General features: G+C 46.3%; 1 protein-coding gene across 2 annotated transcripts in view; it reads right to left on the bottom strand.

The window, feature by feature from the left end:
• The window catches only part of DAAM1 (dishevelled associated activator of morphogenesis 1), a 170,703-nt gene that overhangs the window by 87,967 nt on the left and 61,644 nt on the right, over positions 1 to 21,092 (bottom strand). For both annotated transcript variants that reach the window (XM_019550908.1, XM_019550909.1), the window contains exon 2: positions 16,591 to 16,811. In XM_019550908.1, the coding sequence (XP_019406453.1) occupies positions 16,591 to 16,773 (183 nt within the window). In that variant the 5' untranslated portion in view covers positions 16,774 to 16,811. The remainder of the gene's footprint in view (positions 1 to 16,590; positions 16,812 to 21,092) is intronic.

The raw sequence follows: 21,092 nt of genomic DNA, 5'->3' as shown, positions 1-21,092 counted from the left end.
GATGGCAAAGGGACCGTTCTCTTTCATTGAACACACACTATCCAGAGAGCCCGGATTCCTAGGTGAACTGCTCTGACAACAGGACTGCTGATTTGAGTTGTTTCATGTTTAAAGTATACCCTCTGACCTTAGCCAGACTACAGATGATTTACAAGATAGCACACTCACTCAACTTCCCTCTTCTTTTACTGAAATAAGCAAACTTTGTAAACCAGATAAATAGGACTTCCTGGTGTACTGATTCTTTATTACTGTGATCAACCAAATGGATTAAAAATGAAGCATGGGCTGGAAGAAGGAATGTGTGTACCATCACTGCTGTCCCTGGCTGAGCCCACCTCCCCACGCAGCTGCTCCCCACAGCCCCTGGCTGCAGCAGGGCAGGAGCAGCTCGCCTGCTCCCCACCTCCAGGACAACACCAGGTCACCTTTCTGCTCCTGCTCCCTGCCCAGGCCTGCAGTGTCCCCCACTGACCCAGAGGCTTCATCCCTGCCATGGTCAAGGGCAGCATGCCCCGTCAATGTCAATAAATCCTGGTTTTACCTATGGTAGTAAGCAAAGAGTCAGCCTTAAAGTGAGACTATTTCTCTATATTAAACAAGTGTTCACATTAAGTAGTGCTGAGATCCCCCCCACTGCAACAGAAGAACCTGAAAGAACTCAGCTCCTTAAAAATAAATAAAAAGAATAAAAAAAAGAAATAGAATCAGCCCAATTTATTAGGTATATAAATATGATGTGCCCCATGACAGACACCTGTATTTGAGAGGTCTTTCTTGTATCGCTAACATGCCACAGCTGTTTTATGGCAGGGTGTTCAAAAGGATTGACCCAGCAAAACTTCCCCAGACGTTGGTCACCAGAGATGTGCTGGCTGGTAGAACTGGAAACAAAACCCAACTAACAACCATGTTTGCAGGACTGGAAAAGCATAAGGGAGGATAGCACTACTTTGTGTCTCTCTGTTGGGGGGTGGGGGGGGGAATGCTCCATGTTGGTCCTAAACGAGTGATACAGTATAAAACTAGTTTCCTTGCATGCAGAGATGACATTTGAAGAGAAGCAGAAAGTCAGACTATTTTAGCCCTGAAGCTCCAAAACTTCCACTCTGTCAGAGTTATTTCCACTGAAAAACACCCCTTTCTGGCTCCGACTGGTTTTGATACTCCTACTCTGGCAGTGGAGCATCATTTTAATACAACTGTACAAAGTAAAGAGGCCTCTCAGGAAAATGGAGCTTCTCAATCTTGAAACACTGCTCCCAGTGAGACATCCAGCGCAAGCTGGCAGCAGCCAGCACTGTTAAATGTAGCCTTTTCCCTCTCCCCTAACCAATACTTCTTGAAGCAAAGCTTCAGCTTGACCTGGCTTTGCTTTTCATAATGTGCTCACGTGCTGCTTAATACTGGAAATGATCTACTTATTTTTCTCTGGCTAAACTTTGCCTTTCATGGCACTCCCAAAGATTGCTGATAGAAGTTTGGTTGTTCAATTGGGCTGTGTGAAATTTCGCCACCAGTTTTGTTTCGACCTGTTTTGACGTCGAAACTGCAAAATCGAAATGGAACAGATGTGGTCGAAACATCCAGTCAAAACAAAACGAGGCAAGTCGAAACATTTCACCGTTTAGATGCTGTTTCGATGTTTTGCCCATAGGCTATAATGGGGAAGGACAAAACAGCCTATAACGTTGTCATTTCTGGCCTGATTTGAATGAAACTTGCAGAAATGGTAGCCACTTCTAAGGGCATGAAGCCTGCCATGTTTCAAGGAGATGGGTGCAGGGGGCTCAGGGAAACTGCACCCTAAAGCAAAACTTGTGTCATGTGTATGTATAAGCCACAGTGGGGTCAAAACTGAGGGCATGCTATCCCCTGCAGAGGCCACAAAGCCTGCCAAGTTTCAAGGAGATTGGTGCAGGGGTTTGGGGGAAACTGTACCTCAAGCTGCAGACAAGCAAAACTCGTGACATGGACGACACCATGCGTGTTAAAAGCGCAGCAGGGTGAAAGCTGCAGGGATGGTAGCCCCTGCTGCAGCCATGAAGCCTGCCAACTGTCGAGCAGATCGGTGCAGGGGTTCTGGGGCTCTGCACCTCTAGCTGCTGATAGGCAAAACTTGTTACATGGGTACTTGTGCATTTGACTGCCTGTCTTGGGCCAGAGGCAGTTCCCGGCTCTGTACTGATTCTTTCCTTTCCTTAGTCTGTGGTTTTGTAGGTGTTAATCCTTGCTCATTAACTTGTTATACTAGCTAGCTACTGTGTATTGGGCTGGTCCCCGAGTGAATCATGATAGATTGCGTAACACAGTAGCTAGCTAGTACAAGCACCCTTGTCATGAGTTTTGCCTGTCAGTAGCTAGAGGTGCAGGGCCCCAGAACTGAGAAGCCCCTGCACCTATCTCCTTGACAGCTGGCAGGCTTTGTGGCCTCAGCAGGGGCCAGCAGGCCTGCAGTTTTGAACCCACTGTGGCTTAACACATACACGACATGAGTTTTGCTTTCAAGAATTTTTCCCCAAATCCCCTACACCTATCTCCTTGAAACTTGGCAGGCTTTATGCCCTTAGAAGGGGCTACCATCCCTGCACGTTTCATCCAAATCAAGCCAAAAATGACAAGGTTATAGGCTGTTTTGTCCTTCCTTATTATAGCCTATGGGTGAAATGTTGAAACAGTTTTGCCGTTTTGACCATTTCAACGGAACAAAACGGAACAGCTATTTCAAATGAAAACAAAATTCAAAACAAAATGCTGTTCTGTCAAAATGCTGAAACACTGGTTGAAATGGAACGCTGCCATTATGCACAGTCCTATTGTTCAGCTCCGAGTACCATTAACAAAGGAAAATTAAGATCTCCAAGCTTCAGCCCCCCTGAGCTGAAGGCAGGCACTGAGCAAGGCTCTCTCCGGCTAGGGAGAGAAGTTACATATAAACCACCTTAAGTGATCAGAAACTGGCTTAAACCTGTAACAGAACGGAAGCCCTGTGCATATAAACAAGTTTAAGCCATTTTGAAACTGGTTTAATAAAAACCTGGGTTGAATGTAGTATCAGACTTAACTGGTTTGGGTCAAACCAGTTTATGAACCTTCTGCCCCAGACCCCTTCCCGGTTCATGTTAAATCAGAGTCCCCCCCCACCCCAGCATGCTTTCCAACCCTGGGCTAGGCTGTGCTGTCAGCTCCCGAGAGCAGGGCTGGCCCCGTCCCTCTGCTGCCTAGCTGGAGCAATGAGGGCTGGCTGACAAGGGGGTGGGGGAGGGTGGAGAGGGCAAGGCCAACTGGGGATGCAGCCCAGTCTGCAGGGGAGGAAGGAGGAGACTGCCCCCAATAAGGTAAACCCCAGCTGCAATCTGGGGTTGGGGGAGGGGTTAAACCCCCCCCCTTCCCTTCCCCTGCTCAAACTTACTGCTGGCTAAAAATCTGGGCTACAAATCCCACAGACACCTGGAAGCAGAAAAAGGAAGTGATGAGCAACCCTGCAGAGTCCTGCTGTTGTGATTTTGGACTCCCAGAGACCTTGGGGGCAGCAGGAAGAAGAAATAAACATAGCCAGAGAGCCAAACTCTAGCACTGCCTGGCTTCTGGCCTGAGCCACTGCAGACATGTGGCTGTGTTTCCTGTATCAAAGGTAAGCGTACATTTACTTCTGTTTCAATTTCATCTGTGCAGCTTGGACTAACCTGCAAAGACTGAATCAATTCAGCCTCGAGCTTTTTGACTGTCTGTACTTAGCCTTAAGGTCCAGGGTATTACAAGACTGTCCCTCTCATGACACGGAGAGATTATCTAGTGTTTTCTGTACTGTCCAGTGAGACTGAGCCGAAGGGAATGTAATGGAGGCAAAGTTAAAAATCAAAGCCTCCCCCTTCATGCTATTTCCTGCAAACCTGCAAGCTGCCTTGAGGAAATTAAACAGGGATTTCTCTAGTAAAATTGCTTCCTGCTCAGGTTACCTCCTCCTACCAGAAAAGCAAACCCCCAAATTTCACTTGTTCTTCCCTGAACCCCTTACACTAGCTCACGAAGAATTTAGTGCAACACTAACCAAGTTAGGGACAGGAATAGCCACGCTAGATGTGACGCATGGTACATCCAGACCAGTATTCTATCTCCACCCTTGGCCAGTACCGAAGTGCTTGTGGTTGGAGAAGGATTTAAGCCTGGACTCTCCCCTCAGGAGTCTGAATCATTATTTAGAGACTATCCAGACATCCCCTGTCTATGTATCATCTTCTTTTATGAGGTTCAGGGTGGAAGGCACATAATAAAGGCAGAACATTTTTGCTATTTTCCCATCTTAGCAGCATTTTGTCATCTTCCCTGTACCTATAGCTCAGTTCCACACCATGTTATAATGCAATCCTTCACAAAATTACAGTTTAGAACTGGGCAAGCATTATAACAATGGGATGCTTTGTGCTGTTTTAATAGCAGGAACAGATATTGCAATTACCCAAATGATTCTGCTGTGATACTGTTCCTCCGTGTATTATTTTATTCCAGGCTGCAGAATGTGTGGGGGCAACAAATTCTTATTTCTTAGATGAGTAGGTGTGTGACTCTGATATCAGACAGCTACCTGTCAAAACATATGTTTAAGGGATTATCAGAGGTGGCATTAAACAGAAGGTGATGAAAACAAGTACTGGGTTATCATGCAACAATTAACAGACTGAAATACAGGCAAACAAATGCAGTAATCACAGGCAAACAAATGCAGTAATCACGGATCCCTATCACTGACTCGGCAAGCTAGAAAGAACCAGTGCAAGACACCCAGCTCCTTTGAATGAGTTGAAATTAGACAACTGTATTAAAGTGACCTGTGTGAGTCACATAGTCAACCTAACACACCATGTTAATAGATTATTCCTCAGAATTGTAGAATCATAGAAAAATTAAGGGTAGAAGGACCTCAGGAGCTCATCTAGTCCAACCCCCTGCTCAAAGCAGGGGCAACTAGATCATCCCAGCCAAAGCTTGGTTCCCTTTGGTCTTAAAAACCTCCAAGGATAGAGATTCCATCACTTCTCTGGGTAACCTGTCCCAGTGATTTACTACTCTCTTTTAGCAGTAACTTTTCTTTTAGCATCCAATCTAAACTTCCCTTGCTGCAACTTGAGACCATAATATTCCTTCCTCCAATATAAGAAGCAATTTTACCTTTAAGAGAAAGGATGGTCTTGTGACTATGGTGCTGGAATGGGACTCTGGAGATGCAGGTTTAATTTGGCCTCTGCTACAGACTTCCTGTATGACCTCGGTGGAAGGGTTGATTAGGCTGTAAATGGTCAATCTGAGCAGATTATGCTAGGTTGGGGTTTACTAGAGTGTAAGCCAAGGTCAAGTCTAATATCAGTCCTAGCCCAGGATAGCAAGCTGATGGCCATGGCCATGGTCAAGGGTGAGGTCCCAGTCACGCCAAGCAGCTGATCCAGACTGGGAGATCCAAATACAAGAATAAGAACAAGCAAACACAGGCAAGAGTCACAAGCCAGGGGTCTAGAGCACAGAGTCAGGTTTGGGAGTCCCAAGAAGGTCCAAGACACAGCAAGGAGGTCTGTTGCTGGGCCAGCTCTCTGCTGTCTAATTTAAGCTTATACAGCCAGTGTGGACAGGGCTTATCTCTGAGGGATGGCCCAATTACCACTAACTGGGGTTGAGCCCTGATCTGCCCCAGCTGTAACGAACCAAGACTGACTTGGTCAATTCACTTTATCTCACTCCCATCTCTTACCATAGGTATGTGCTGTGTCTAATGCCTGGGGACTTTTGACACTCCCATAATTCAACAAAAACAGTCTTGATCCTTCTCCCTTGAGAAAGTATGGACTGGCAGAGCAGTTAAGGTTTCTTGCAAATTCAACAAGCCAAAAGGCTGCTCCCAGCTGACCCAGCTATAAATGGGTACCTGGTCCAGGAGGGGGGAGTCTAAGGCATCTGCCAAGTCCAGCACTGACTACAGACACTGGCATGCCTGGAACACACCAGCCCAACAGGCATCAAGACCCTGATGGATCTTACTTTTTTTCTTCCTCTACCTTGAGAAGGTGATAAAGATTGCAGCAAAGGATAGGCCAATCAAAGTGGAAAGAGTTTCCCGCTCAAAGTTATTTTTGTTGCCATTGATCAGTGTTGCCAGGACACCAGTCACAGCCCTAGTTCTGCAAACAGTAGTTGGCTTGCTGGTGACTTAAGTTGTGCTTTCCGACAAGGTGCCCACATATGCACTAGTACTGATGCAGCAGGGCTAGCCTCTAGGTTGCTAGTTCCACAAACAGGAGTTGGGTTAAAAAAGGCTAAGTACAGACAGTCAAAAAGCCTGAGGCTGAATCAATTCAGTCTTCTCTGGTTAGTCTAAACTGCGTAGATTGAACTGATAAGCAAGTGAACAGGCATTCACTTTTGATTCCAGAAATGCAGCCACATGCCTGCAGTGATGCAGGGCAGAAGCTGGGGTGGTGGGGGGGGTGGTGCTAGAGCATGCTTCCCTGCTCAGCTGAAACAAACAGCTTACCCTACAAGGCAGGATTTGCAGGGGAGGTGCAAAGCATCCTGGGATGTTGGCCGACTGCAAGTTAACTTGAATCTGGAGGGGATATGGGACAGAAATTCCATAAACCGATTTAATCTGAATCAGTTAAGTCTGATACTATATCCAAACAGGTTGATCTTAAACTGGTTTCAGCCATTTTGAAAGCAGTTCATGTGCACTGAACTTCTGTTGCGTTAGAGATTTGAACCAATTTCTTGTCACTTATACCACTTTGTGTGTAATGTGGGGTGGGCAAAATGTGGCCCGTGGGCTAAATGCGGACCACCAAGCCATTCTATCTGGCCCATGGGGCCTCTAAAAAATTTAGAAAATTAATATTTATCTGCCCTGGGCTGCCTGTCATGTGACCCTCGATGGCTTGCCAAAACTCAGTAAGCGGCCCTCCACCCAAAATAATTGCCCACCTCTCGTGTAACATCTGTCCCTAGCCAGAGTCCGCAGCCTCCAAACTCAACTTACCACACAAGCACGCTTATAAGAAGTACATTCATGTTCTGCTTTGGGAAAATATTGGGCATTTTAGAATCAAATTAGCTCTTTTAGAGCTCCTTTAAACTCCAAGGGATCCTGAAGCCCATGTAACAGGTCTCCATGGCGCAGTGACCAGATGCAAAAAAAAAAAAAGAGTAGCAATTCCACCCTTAGCCTCAATTTGCACATGAACTTGCAATGCAGAAGCTTTGCCATGCCTCTGGGCAGCATGTTATTTGTAGGGACAAAAATCCACATGCTCTTCTGCTTTGCAGCAGAAACCAAAGAGCGAAGCCATTTAATGTGTGTGTTTGGGGAGGGGGGAGGAAGAAAACCCAACAAATTTCACTCATGATCTCTAGTAATAAATTAATTCCTCACTTGACACTGCTATGAACGCCCACAGCGTTTACAGTGTACCACCTCCTCCTAATTGCCACGTTATTTCCACCACCAAGCTTGAGTTCTAAACAGCGCCCTAAATGCTTTGTGAAGTTAATGGATTGCTCGTGTACACTTTCCCAAACTATTAATTTACAAGCATCACTATGCATGTTGCTGTATCACTCCTGAGAGCTAAAAAGCTAAACACCAAATAACTAAGTGCTTACAGGCTAGCAGCTGGGAGGGAAGGCTGCCATTCTCAGATTCCACAGAGAAAAAAACCCCATGAATTATTGATTTGGTAAATCTCTAGGTTCCCAGTGAAGCTGCAGCTAGCATATTATTTCAAAAGCAAAGCTTCAACTGTTTTTCCATGCTTAGTTAGAGGCTCCTGGCTCCAGGGTCAACATTTACATGATGTTTTCAACAAGTCTATGATTAGGTTTGGATGGGAAAAGACTCCAGTCTATTCTCTATAGGTTCCTGGGCTTCCCTCATCACTATGGCATCCAAGTACTTTCCACCGGTGCAGAAAATGACGTGGTTAAGATCTGTCACATAAGATTTGTTCGCTCTCTCATCCGCTTCATGGAAGTCATCTGTATAGGTTAGAACAGGAAGTCCAAAGCCAAGCAGACACCCCCTTGCACAATACTTTTGTAGACAGATAATGGAAATCCGTATGATGGACGCAGAGCTGCTGATGCAAATAAAACCGCTGTAATAAAACCTGGGCTGCGAAGAGCGGAAGTCATCACGTGGCAGGCTCGTTAAAGTGCAGAGAACATTCACTTCAGTGGTGGCCCCCACTGAATGAGCATTCACAGGCTTATCCATACAGTGTATATAAAGCTGGGTGAAATACCAGGATTAAATACAGAGATTATACATTTGTTCCATAGGAAGAGCAATAAAGTGATTTCTATAGCATCTTATCCACACATCCTGTGCACTAGCCAGAGCCCTACATAAATGAGATTAACTCGGCATTCTCTCTTTTAAACAGCTAATCTCAATGGATTTTGGATGCTCTCTCACACAAATCACAGGAGACCCAAAGAAAAAAAATGTTCCACCAATGTGCATCAGATGTGAAGTAAATTCACACAGAGCCATGAGCACTATAAACTACAAGAAGTTTTTTTTTATTGCTAAACAGAATCTCAAATTCCAATTGCTTCATAAACGTGAATAGAGAAATGTTTGAACTTCAGCGTCACGGGGCGGGGGGGGACATAAATCACAGTGTTTGAGTGCACACATGGGAACATCTTCCCTCTGCCAGATCCCCACTTAGATCAGTCACAAATAATTTGGAGCACTACCCATTCACTGCTCTCGGTGTATGAAGGGCTCTGGTCTACCCGAGGATCCCTGCCCAGGGCATTTCAGTCTTCATGGATATGAAAAGTGAGGGAGAAAGGATGACAACTCCTGGCTGACCTCACAGTGATGTTGGCTGGTCTTGCAGGGAATGATGGGGGCAATTTTCATCAAATCCTAAGTGGCTTAAGAACATGAGACTCACTGGTTTTCAAATGCAACTCTTCGTTATCACTCCAGCATTTTGGAAGAGCCCCATGTAGCACTCATCTCACCTCCTACAAAGAAGTCTACTTCAAGGGTGGCCAACCTATGGCACAGGTGTCACAAATGGCATGGGCTATCTGTCTGCGGCACGCAGCAGAGCACAGAGAGGACAGGCAGCACAGCAGCAATGGCAGGGAGCAGAAAGCTGAGCAGCAGATCAGGTCAGGGAAAGGGATCGGAGCGGCATTCAGGCAGGGTGCCATGCTAATTTGTGGCACACCTGCCAAAAAAAGATTGGCCCCCTCTGGTCTACTTGATGCAGGGCTTGGTTTTGAGAGAAGGAAGGGACAGAGCATTTTGTGGAGGCAAGTCAGTTGTTATTCCAGTGCCTCACTTTTGTTAGTAAGATGCCTTACACTACTGGGGGCCAACCTTTACGGCAGGCATGCCATAAGGTATACCCCATTCCCTCCCACAGTGCCACTGATCTCCTGCTCTGCTTTCTGTTCCCTGCCCTATCTGGCACTGTGTTCCCCACTCCTTCCTGTACCTGCCACATGCCACAAGCTCCCCGGGGCATGTGTGCTGTAGCCTGCCTGCTTTACACCATAGGCACTGTTATCCGTGTTAGGAACCTCTCCACGCCTTCAGGAACACAAGGCACAGAGAAGGATGCGGTGCCCGGACAAGCACTTCTAAACTAAACACAATGGAAGAGATTCGACGCTACGCAGAACGTGGTTTCATTCATGCCCAAGGTAACCCAATGGGAAACAAAGCAGTCCTAGGTCATCCGGCTCATATAAAGAGCCTGGCAGTTAGACAAGACTCATCTTGCTCTTTTATTTATGGCACGATAGGGTTGCTGTAACCCGATTCTGTGGAGAAAGTATCTGACCCCGCTTTTATACGCAGGAGTGGGGAGCAGACAGATAGCGGAGAACAGGTTAAAAGGGACCAGCACCCTGGTTGGGAGGGAGGGCCAGTTCCACTGCCTCAAACAAGTCTAAGAGAACCAAGAGGGTTGGACCTGTATCAGGAGATAGCTTGGATATCTGGTAACCTGTGTGATGAGATCCAGACTGATCACCACCTTATTGTTCTCTCACCCAAACCCTTCACACCAGCTGCCTCTTGGCCCCTTGTGAATGGGAAGCCAAAATGCCATCAACAGGAACAAGCCTTGCTCATCTCCAGCATGCGGGCCCCTGTGCAGGGATTGCCTTTTGCTCGGTACAGCCACAGCGGCTCACACCATCACGTCCTGCCTTCACTAAGGCCTGGGGGTGCATCCCCCATTGAACGATTACAGCCAACAAGTTGTTCTTCGGGCCATCAAATGGCCCATGTTACTAGCAAGGCAGATAGGGTCTCTATATCCAAATTCACCTGGCATTATTATTAATAAAACTGTATACGCATATGTTGTAGTAGCCACACACTGAACAGCTGTAGTTTATTTTGCTGTGGGAGAAAGCATCGGTTTAATCTTGGGAGAGTGTCTGCTTGCCACGACACCCCAAGGGAAGACAAGGTCTAATGGTCACAAACTCCTGGAAGATCGTTTTAGACTGGACACAAGGAACAACTTCTTTACTGTCCGAGTCCCTAGAACCTGGACTAGGCTCCCCCCAGAGGTGGTGCAAGCTCTAGGGCCGAGCGAAACAGCATCACTCCGCTTCGACTTCTGCTCCGATGGAACAGTGCATCATTGCGAAATCCCTGCTCCGTTTTGTTTCACTGCAACCGTTTCGCTGTTTTAACGCTGTTTCACCATTTCACGCATAAGGTATAATGGGGAATCATAAAATGGCAGGCAGGCAAATTGGGGGTTCACCTGCACCCCCCGGGGGGGCTGTGCCAGAGTCCTTCCAGGAGTGCGTGCCCCCAATTTGACTAGATGTACACCTTGCTGGGGTCATTTTACCCTGGTACTCTTTCCTACCATGGCAGGGGGTCAAACTAGATGATCTACTCAGGTCCCTTCCGACCCTAGAAACCATGAAACTATGAATTTGCCTGCCGGATGACAAACCGGCACTGGGTGCAGCCCGCACCCAGCAACGGGAAGATCGCTGCTGCCACTGGTCCCAGGTGGTGGCACGTGGCTCCTGTCATCAGGAGTACGTGCCCCCAGGAGGACTCTGGCACAGCCCCTGCAGCCCTCCTGGGGTTGCAGGCGAGCCCCTGATCTGCCTGCCGGATGAGAGGAGCCAGGTGCTGCTCGCTGGGACTGGCGCTAAGACGACTGGTTTCCCGGTGCTGGGTGCGGGCTGTGCATCTGGCAGGCAGATCAGGGGCACGTACCCCTGGGAGGACTCTGGCACAGCCCCAGCAGCCCCCGATCTGCCTGCCAAATAAGAGGAGTTGGGTACTGCCAGCTGGGACTGGTGCCGAAGCCAGTAAACCTGGCTTCAAAACTTGAAACATTTTGAAATATTTAGAGTTCCCTTGTTTTGTTTGGAAGGCTTTTGTTTCATTTCAATTTCACTGTTTTGAGCTCAAAATGCATCGAAACAGCTTTGAAATGAAACGCTGGGTGCAATTTTGCACAGCCTTAGCAAGCACCTACTTTGGACACTTTTAAGAAATGCTGGGATGTTTACCTTGCTGGGATCATTTGACCCCAGCTGACTTCCTGCCCCTGGGGCAGGGGGACTGGACCCAATGATCTTGCAAGGTCCCTTCTAGCCCTAATGTCTATGAAATCTTCATCTATCCATAAATGAACTAAGTCACTATTATCATAAAGTTACAGTTAAGTTAATCTCCCTGGCTTCTTCACTGCCTTTTACAACAGGGAATAGGGAATACTCTGGAGAACCTGATCTAGTTATTTGAGTGAGCTAGGAGTCACTAGGCCTCCTGTACTCTGTTCCAGATGATGTCCATGTCTCAATTTGAGTTTAAAGGCATTTAAAGCTTCTTTGCGGTCATCAATTTAGTCAAGGGGTGTGTGTAACACTCCTTAAAGGGACAGGGTGCCATGCCATAGCAACCACACAGTATTCTGTAGGAAACCTCAGAGCAGCAGCTGGGACTGGCGGCTGCAAGGGAATCTTTTACTCATCTGATGAAGAGACTAGATGTTGGCACAACATGGAAAGTATCGTTAGCACAGGTGTAACCTAACAATGCTGTTACATGTAACCTAGATGGAGTTTAACCTTTGAAGTAGTGCTGGATCGTTACAGAACAGGTGTAATAGCTTCTCTCAAAAGACTATGGCAGATGCATGGATCACCACTTTATTCAGTATATTTGGACAAAAATATGCTTCCTGGAAAACAGGCACTGGCGTATGGGCCAGTGCCTGGAATCTGCTTATGACTGCTTCTGTTCCAGGACTGGTGTGAAGGTTGAAATAGAGGGTTACATTTACCCAGCGTCAATGTGGCAATCCCCCTCCAGTGTGAAGCCAGCATGTAAGAATTGTGGAAGAGGAGCAGCAGTATCCATGAAACCAATATTGCCAACTAGGCATGTGAATGAGCAGCAGGACCAAGCAAAAGCAAGTACTTCCGCTCTATGACAGGTAGGCTGCATAGGTGGTTTTGCTGGAGTACAAAAGGACTGAATGACATTTGGAAGTGAAGTCAAAAGCTAACTGCATCCTCCAGATGTGCATGGATTCAGCAACTTGAACAGTTCCCAAGGAACTGTGAAGCATGCATCAGCTAAAACCCAACGAAACAGTTCGCTTTGTAGAGGCCTATGTCCACACTGGCACGCTTGGATGGCTAAAGCTGGCAGTAGCCCTGACTGAACAAGAGACACAGATGGGGCCTGGTGCCCACCAAAGAGATGTTCCTTCAAGGCTCCGACTCCAGGTCATTCAAACTGTGAAAGAAAGGGAAGGAAGGGAGAAGAAATTTAAAAAAAAGCGAACGCTTGCCCAGAAACCTGACAACATTTTCATGTTCTCTAAGCCAGGGAAGGTCAGAGTCTGGTGGATACTCTTTTGTAGCTGGACGTGCATTATCCACAAGAAGTTCAGGCACTGACCAGAATATCTTCATCTGTTTAAAGGGACCAGAATACCATTACGCTGCCATTCTTCCAAGGGAACGTTTGAGGATGCACAGGTTGTTCTTGGTGTCACAAAAGATAAAGCAAGTTTGGCTGGACAAGTCTAGCTGCACCAGCTGAAGTCAGCTGGTTTCCAGCCACGGTAGCTAAACCCTGCAGGTAAGATATGTAGAAGCCAAGCTCATGGGTAACCCAGGCTTGGAGCAGACAAATGCCGCTGTGCAACCGTTCATGAATCGGTCACTGACCCCTTGTGCGTTAAGAATGCAACCAGGTTCCACACTCAGGACGACAGCCACATTTAAGGCAAGACAAGGTATTCCAGCACTGACCCAAAGAAAGCAGCTTGTCTCTCTAGCAAGGATCTGAAATGGAGTTGGCAGAGCTGGCTGAACTGGCAACTGCTAGTATTTGCTGTACGATTCAAACAAAAATGCTGGCATGACCTCACCATCATCGCTCCCAGCTCATAAGGCTAATCTCAAGCCTTAAGTATTTGAGACGTGCGCTGCTTAAATCCCACTTTTGTAAGAGTTCATTGTGATAGTTCACAGCCTAAAAAAATAAAAAAATCACAGAAATATAACAAGAAGCAAGGAGGACAGAGGGCCTAATGATTAAGGCATTAGATTAGGACCCAGGAGATCTGGATTTAGCTGTACAAAGCCTTCCTGTGTGATTTTGGACCAGCCACTTAGATCACCCTGTGCCTCAGCTCCTCAGCTGTAAAAATCAGTATAATATTCCCACCCTTCATCCAATTCTTCCATTTAGACTGCAAGCTCCCTGGAAGCAGGACCTCTCTCATCATGTGCCTATATAGACCCAATGAAGCCTTGATGTCCACTGGGGTCTTTAGGGATCACCATAGGGCTGCACGAGTCAAACTGGGAGGAGGAGGAGGGAATTCCTCCAATTCCCACGGAGCTGGCTTCCTAGGTAGCTAATGCTTTCTATTTCAACATGGTCCTGAAGTGAGTCTCTCCCGATAATAGCTACTGAGTTGTATGGGAGCCTATGTACACAGCTCAATACAATGGGCTCCCAGTGCTACCCTAACACAAACGGATAGCATCACATCTCTCTCTAGCAACAAAAGCAACAGAGAGCTGGAAGCGACCTCCTGAGTCGCATCAGCCTCCATCTGATGCAGACAACCACATCGTGTGATCCCACTCATAAATGTATTGAGGTCTATCCTAAAACTAGTTATCGGTTTTTGCCCCGGTATCCCTATTCTTGAATGTCACTCCTCTAAGGGTTAGAAACTTGTCCTAATATCAATTCCATCAGCTTCTGCTGGAGAAGTCTCAGATTCCCTCAATGTATGTCGAGTCATTTCAACCCATTGCTCAGATGCCACGGTGGATTCTAACAGTCTGCGTGAACGTCACGGAACAAGCCCTTTTCTGAGTGGTTCCTGGCTGCAAGCTGTACGGCAGCGCCAGGATTTCCCGGCTTTTAAAGAGAGACATTTCAAACTCTAAATCAGGCGTCAGCAGCGTAAAAAGTCAGCCCAGCGCTTCCACGTGTTTTTTCTGTCTGTGTTCCAAATATTATACACAGTGGGATCGTACAAAAACCACGGGACGTTTTCCAACTCGTTTAACAAATGCTGAAAACTAATCTTTGATTCCAACAGGTTAGAGAGTGCAATAAGGAGCTGGTGAACCAGAGCAATCAGTAAAAAAAAGGGGGTAACCGCCCCCCCCCCGGGCAAAAAAACCACCGTGTACATGAACTCCCCTCCTTGCCCTGGTAAGGTGTGTTTACTTTTTGAACTTCTCCTGACACCTTTAATATTCTGCAAACCTTCAACCAGTGAGGAAAATAACCAGAGTTGCTTGCAGATATATTTTTTATATAGGGCAAAAAAGTAAAAGTTCAATTATAAGCTTCTGCATTGCTGCCTTGCCTTTCAGGCAAAGGCGGTAGGTTAAAATTTGCTGCCCAATCATACAGCATGGATTTCATTTCCTGTGGCTGACTAAGGCCTTGTCTACAAGATAGGGATGATACTAGGCCAGTGCAACTATGTCAGTAGAGCCGCCTTGTAGAGATGAAGCGTGTATTGGCAGAAGAGATTTTTGTGTTGGGATTAATGACAACCTCCTGGGATGACAGAAGCCCTCTCTCAAAAGTGTAACCGTATCTGGACCAGATGTTTTGCTCACAGAGCTACATTGGCTAGGGAGAGCCATTTTTCCATGTCAGTAGGTGACAGTTACATCAGCAAAAAACTCTGTAGTGTAGAGCACACCTGAGCTGACTCCCACGCCATCGGGCAGGCTCCAAGAGGACTACAAGGATCTGTTTCCTCGAGAGGAGCTTCACTCTTAGCCGGCCGGTGGAAAAAGAAAAATCTTGGCACTGAGGAGTGTTTGCTCATAGTACAACATGTAGGTGGAAGGAAGTAAAGAGCCATTTATCATCATGCTGCCCAGTTAGCAGAGGCCACCCAGGAACCTAAACGCTTCCCTAGGCAGAGTGCTGACAGCAGTCCATAGAATAAGACATGAGGAAGAGGGAGAAGATAGCAGGTCCTTCCCTACAAGAAGAAACCCCTTAAGACGTCATGAGCACCCACGCTCTTGTGTAAGAGGAGGATAATGCAACACACAGGCCTGGCAGCCAAAGGTTCAGCAAATCATCCAGTCCCTGAGCCTCTGGGGAAGTTCTCCCACAGGCAAAGGGGCCCGTTTTCCAACATACCACAGTGCAACAATCCCATTTCAGGAATTCTGAAAACAGTCCATTCGGACATTAACATATTTTCAAAATTTCTGTGCTACAAAAAACTTTTCAGGCTCCCAACTTTTTCCATCCAAAGAGACTACTGAAAGGACAGGCTTCCACGTGGCGTGGGAATCCCAAGGATTATTCAGCTCTAAAAAAAAACCAGTGCCCCTTTTATTTCTCTCTCCTTCCAATCAGAACACAAGAGTCAGCAACGATTTGGGGGTATATACAGGGGTCCTGCCAGGACACAGTCTTTTATATCACCACAAGAACCACAATTATGCCTATTGTATTCAATCCTACTGCCAAAAATTGCAGTTTAAAAGAAGCCACGTGCCTCCTAGGACCATGCCACACCCCCAAAGGCTGCAAGGAAAAAGGAGGAGCATGCAGGAACAGGACCCAAAGGTACCCATTACTCTGATGAAACAGAAGATGAGCCTACACTCATGGGTGATTGGTACCTCCCGAGTCTGGTGGGGGGGGCACCAGATCGCCAACCGTGGGGTAGTCCCCCAGGAGCCAGTCACCAAGCCAGCAGCAAAACCGGAAGTACCCTTCTGGTTTCGCAACTGGTGTTTCCAGGGGGTGCCGATCTTAGGGGGTGCAAGGACGGAGGGCATCAGCAGGGCAGGTAGGGCATTTTGAGACTCGGGAGCTTCTACTGGTCATCTCAGAGCAGCTATCCATGTAATTCTTTCTCATTATGAGCCTGTTTGAAAACCCTGGGGCCCAACCCACTCTTTGTTAAAAAGCCAGGGGAATATCTGTTATGGACTGCACCAGAGCAGGATCAGCCCCAACAGGTTTGGCCATGCTGGCCGACCACCTCCCAATGACAGCCGCACGCTACCGTTTTCCCAAGTCACACTCACCACAAGCTCGCTGAACATGACATCCAGCTCCTCCCCTGGGGGCATTGGCAAGGCGGGCTCCATGGTCTGCAGGGCAAAGTTGCTGTCATTGCGAAGCCGGTAGGTGATCTCCGGATGGTCGCTACTTCGGAAGCAGCAGAAGATGAAGGAAATGCCTCGCCCGCTTCTTTTTCTTGGGGCCATCGCCAAGCTCCTCCGTGTCCCTTCCTAACTACTAAATCCTACGGAAAGAGAGAACAGTAAAACGCTAAAAAAAGGACTCTGTCAAACTGGGTGCAGCTCTACCGAGAAGAGACAGACGCGAAGCCACCCACATATACAACTTGCAAAAAAATATTCACGTTTCCGTGCCAAATATTTGTTTCAATCTGACATTTACAATTCTAGCAATCTTGACTGCTGTGCTAATTAAAAAGATGCATTTGTTCTCTGGGGGTCATAATCTCTGTTCAGCTCTAGCTGAAGCAAGAAGTTATCCATGGGCAATGGCTGTCAAGCAAGGGCATGGGATGCTGCTATTCCTACAATTCACAGAGCTAAAAAAACTGAACCAATCCCTCAGAGTCCTCGTCTATCCCACTCTTTCGGAGATGCCCCAAGATGCACACAGTTGCTTTTATGCCAGTTACTCTACTCTATGCTGCTCCTGTTACCTCTTAACTAGAAGGGCAAAAGCACCTTCAGCTCTATGACAGAAGTGCAATTAAGACTCAACACACTGGCACTCTAAAAAGTCCTACTTGCGCCACGTGATCAGTAGAAATAGTTCAGAGGAACCTGTTCCTGAAGGCCTTTACATTTCCAAGGCCAAATCCAGAGTAGCAAGAGTCACCAACGCTCCCTTACAGTTGGCTTTAGCCAAGACTCGTGACCTGCCCTCAGAATAAGAGCTTGACCTTACACACAGTAGGAAGATGTTTTTAAAAATCTATTTTTTTTTTCTTTTTTAAATATATGGAGAACATCATCCTGGGGCCGTGCAATTACACTGGTATCCCAACCTAAAGCCAGAGCTTGGGCATTTCAGGTTTAAGAAATGCCACTGGATGAGATTTGGTAGCTGTGAAATCACTCTCATCATCCCCTCCTATCTGACAGCTATATGGTTAACCATCTGCAGGATGTCGGAATCGATAGTTTTTTTGGGGTTTTTTTTAGAAAAATATCCGACACCAGGCACAATGCTTCTCTTCCAATTGGAAGTCTCCCAAAAGAAAATGTGTCAATAGGGAAGAAAGGCAAATGTATAGGGTTTTTGTTTTTTTTTTAAAGAAGGATATTAGTGCCATGCTCCACCCTTTTTACAGAAGGGAAAACTGCGGGCACTGGGACGTTAAGCCATTTTGTACAACGCCGTGCAGTGAATGAGCAGCAAAGCCATGTACTGCCATGCTCCAGAGCCCCGCAGCTGTGCCCCTATATCAGAACTCAAGATCTCTTCTTTTGTTTCAGATTTTCAAACTCTTTTCAACGTTTAATACTCTGTTTTATTTCTGAAAACTATAAATATATGCAAGCTATGATTTGGACCTAAAATAATAATAATAATTAAAAAAAAAAAATCAAAGGAGACCATTTCTAAAAAGAATGCCTGGCATTCAAAAGGTACAGTTTACATAAAACATCAGTTGAGGCAAATCTGAATGGCAGACCAAGGGCAAAGATTTATTTCTGCTTCAGTATTTAACCCAGACATATGGCAAACAAGGCAAGGTATTTTTTGATTGGCTCCAGCTCCAGAGCTACTGGGATTCATAATTACTACGCATGAAACATAAAACACTGCAGTTGGATCATTTGCATGCTAGAAAGGCAAGCCCAGTGACTTGTAAGAAACACAGACTCAGGAAGGGAAGGTTAGCTGGGAGAGGCAAACTGCACAAGCCGCCTCTGGAACGCTGCTGAATCCTTACCGAATGGGAAACATCATCATCAACAGGCCACTTCCCAACATCTTCTTAAACTAGAGGGTTTCAGAATGGGCCCGCTGCGTCTACAGCACAGTCTCATCATTGCATTTGCACATTTACCCAGAATCTGTCACACATGACAAAGGTTCAGTGTTAACCTGAGATCCAGTTGATTGCCCTAAGCCCAATCTCCAGTGCTATGCTTTAAACACAATTGCAGGCAGGAAGTTTAGATGTTGCAACTCTCTCATAAGACTAAACAGATTTTTAAGGTCAGAAAGGACTGTTAGATCATCTAGTCTGACCTCCTGTATAAACAGAGGTCAGAAAATGTCATATGAGTATTCCTGAATGGAGCCTAATAACTTCTGTTGAATCGAACTGTCATCCCAAAAGCATCTAATCCTGGATTTGGAGAGGACACAGCCAGAGATGGCAAAGTCGCCCTTCCTCTTGGTACTTTCTTCCAATGGTTAACTGTCATCACTGCTACAGTAAGAAGATACCATCTAAGTATCAGGTTGGATTACAAACTCTAAGTCAGGAAATTTATTTGTATGAAACATGTGTTTATGCAGCAATAACCACAATGAAATCCTTGGATTCCAAGGTGCCGCTGCAGTACAAATAAATTCTTACATGGCGTAAAAGGTAGCTAGCATTTCCTGGGGAACATTTAGCCACAAAGGAATAAGGGTGGTGGGGAGGAAGAGAAGAGAAGCACCAGAACGTTATGCTTACGAGTTTACAAGCTCCAAGCCTTAAGCATTACTTTACTTGCAATGAAAGCGATGCTGGTCCCCCTGCCCCCTACCCTCCAACAGGCTGAATCAGGGTGAATAAGGATAGCTGTACATTGAAATACTGACAACTTACACTATTATACCTGAGCCAGGGAACATGCAGAGATCTCCATCGCAAGAGAATCACCCTATCTATCACGTGGATAAAAATATTGCCTTCTGCCAAGAAAGTTTGCGTCAGGCTGCAATGGTCATGACCAGGTTTTCTACCAGGCTCTAATATTCAAGTCTAAAGAAATGGCTTATTTTTTTTGGCTATCTCCCTTCTCTTGCCTGTATTCAGGTCTGGTTTTATACCCCTGGGGAAGCCAGCTTAGGTTTGGGAATTATAACAATGGAATATAATTAATTACAGAGATTTGCTTTCAGGGAGCTGGGGAAGATAAGGGGAATTTGTTTTCCCTCTGCTTAGATAACCAGTCATTGAAACAGTTCAGCAGGAGGCTTCTCATTCACTATGCACCCAGCCATAGGGAGAGACTGTTTTTCATTTCAGGATACTCGGGTGACACTCCCTTTAGCCCTCAGGCTTTGCAAAGCACTCTTCTTTTCCAAAACAGCGTGACGAGCATTAACTCTCAATATCCCATGGTGATGTTTTACCCCTATAGTACACACTGGGGAACACAGGCAGAGCTACTAAAGAAGAAGTTGCCAACTAATTTTGGGGGCTGCCTCATACAGGACTCTCTGGGCCAGACTTTAAATCCTGAGCACTCAAGTCCAGCTGGACTCGGTAGGAGCTCACCCCTTCTGGAGATCAGACCCCAAAGGTCAAGCTGAATACCTAACATTCAAGACACTGAAAAGAAGGGGTGCTTCTGAAATTGTTGGCCCAGTGACTTAACCAAGGTCTTACAATAAGTGTGAGACTTGGGATTAGGCATTGGGTACCAGCTCTGTGATTAGACTATAGATAGTGAACACTATCATCCAAGTGAGATTGCAGAAAAGAGAGGTCATTAATCACGCTAGTCTGAAGTCAGGGAGGAACCTTTAAAGATTAACTCGCTCATCAGAAAGGCATAAACTTTCATTAGCTACAGCCTACTTCCATTCCTCTCTTTGTCAGAGAGCTGCCGGAGGTCAGTGATGAAATCCACAAGATCCCGTCAAGAAGGGCAGAGATGCACAGCCATTAAACTTGTCAAAAATTGCTGCAAGAATGAGAACAGGACAAAATCCAGAGATCCTCTGGATTAGCTTCAGTTATTCCAGGTGTGGCGGTGGTGGGGAAGGGGTGCTTAATAAAGTGGAAGGGAATGAAGGCACCAGCACTTGTGACAACTGGAATCACTGCATATGGATATGAAATGCCTGGACAGGCATCTGGTTGGGATCAGCTGACCCCAGCGCTCTTTTCTGCCCAAGCAGGGGGTCGGATTCGATGATCTGTTGAGGTCTTTTCTGATCCTAGCAGATATTCATAGCATTTATGAATCTAAGAAATACCCACAGATATGAGACACACAAAAAGACTGGAAAAGCTAACAGAATTAGGGACTGGGTCCGGGGAACGAGAGAGCAATACTAAGAGTTCCAGGTGGGAAAGTGGGGATCCAGGAGGCTTATTATAGGTTTGGGGGTCAAATAAACTTAGCACAAAAATAGCAAGCAAAAGAAAAATTTCAGCCCCAATGCTCCCATGCAATCTTCACGACATGGCAGGGAAGATGTTGGTATAGGCAAGTGTCTGAACTGGAATTCAGAAGTCATCACATTGGACAAATCAGGGAAGTTACACCGTGACCAAGCAACACCCCTGGAAAAGAGCATTATAGAAACAGTT

The sequence above is a fragment of the Crocodylus porosus genome, unplaced genomic scaffold (assembly GCF_001723895.1).
Source record: "Crocodylus porosus isolate Cpor-Errol unplaced genomic scaffold, CroPor_comp1, whole genome shotgun sequence".
Lineage (NCBI taxonomy): Eukaryota > Metazoa > Chordata > Crocodylia > Crocodylidae > Crocodylus > Crocodylus porosus.
The sequence above is the reverse complement of the archived record's forward strand: the minus strand, read 5'-3'. Positions and strand labels throughout refer to the sequence as shown.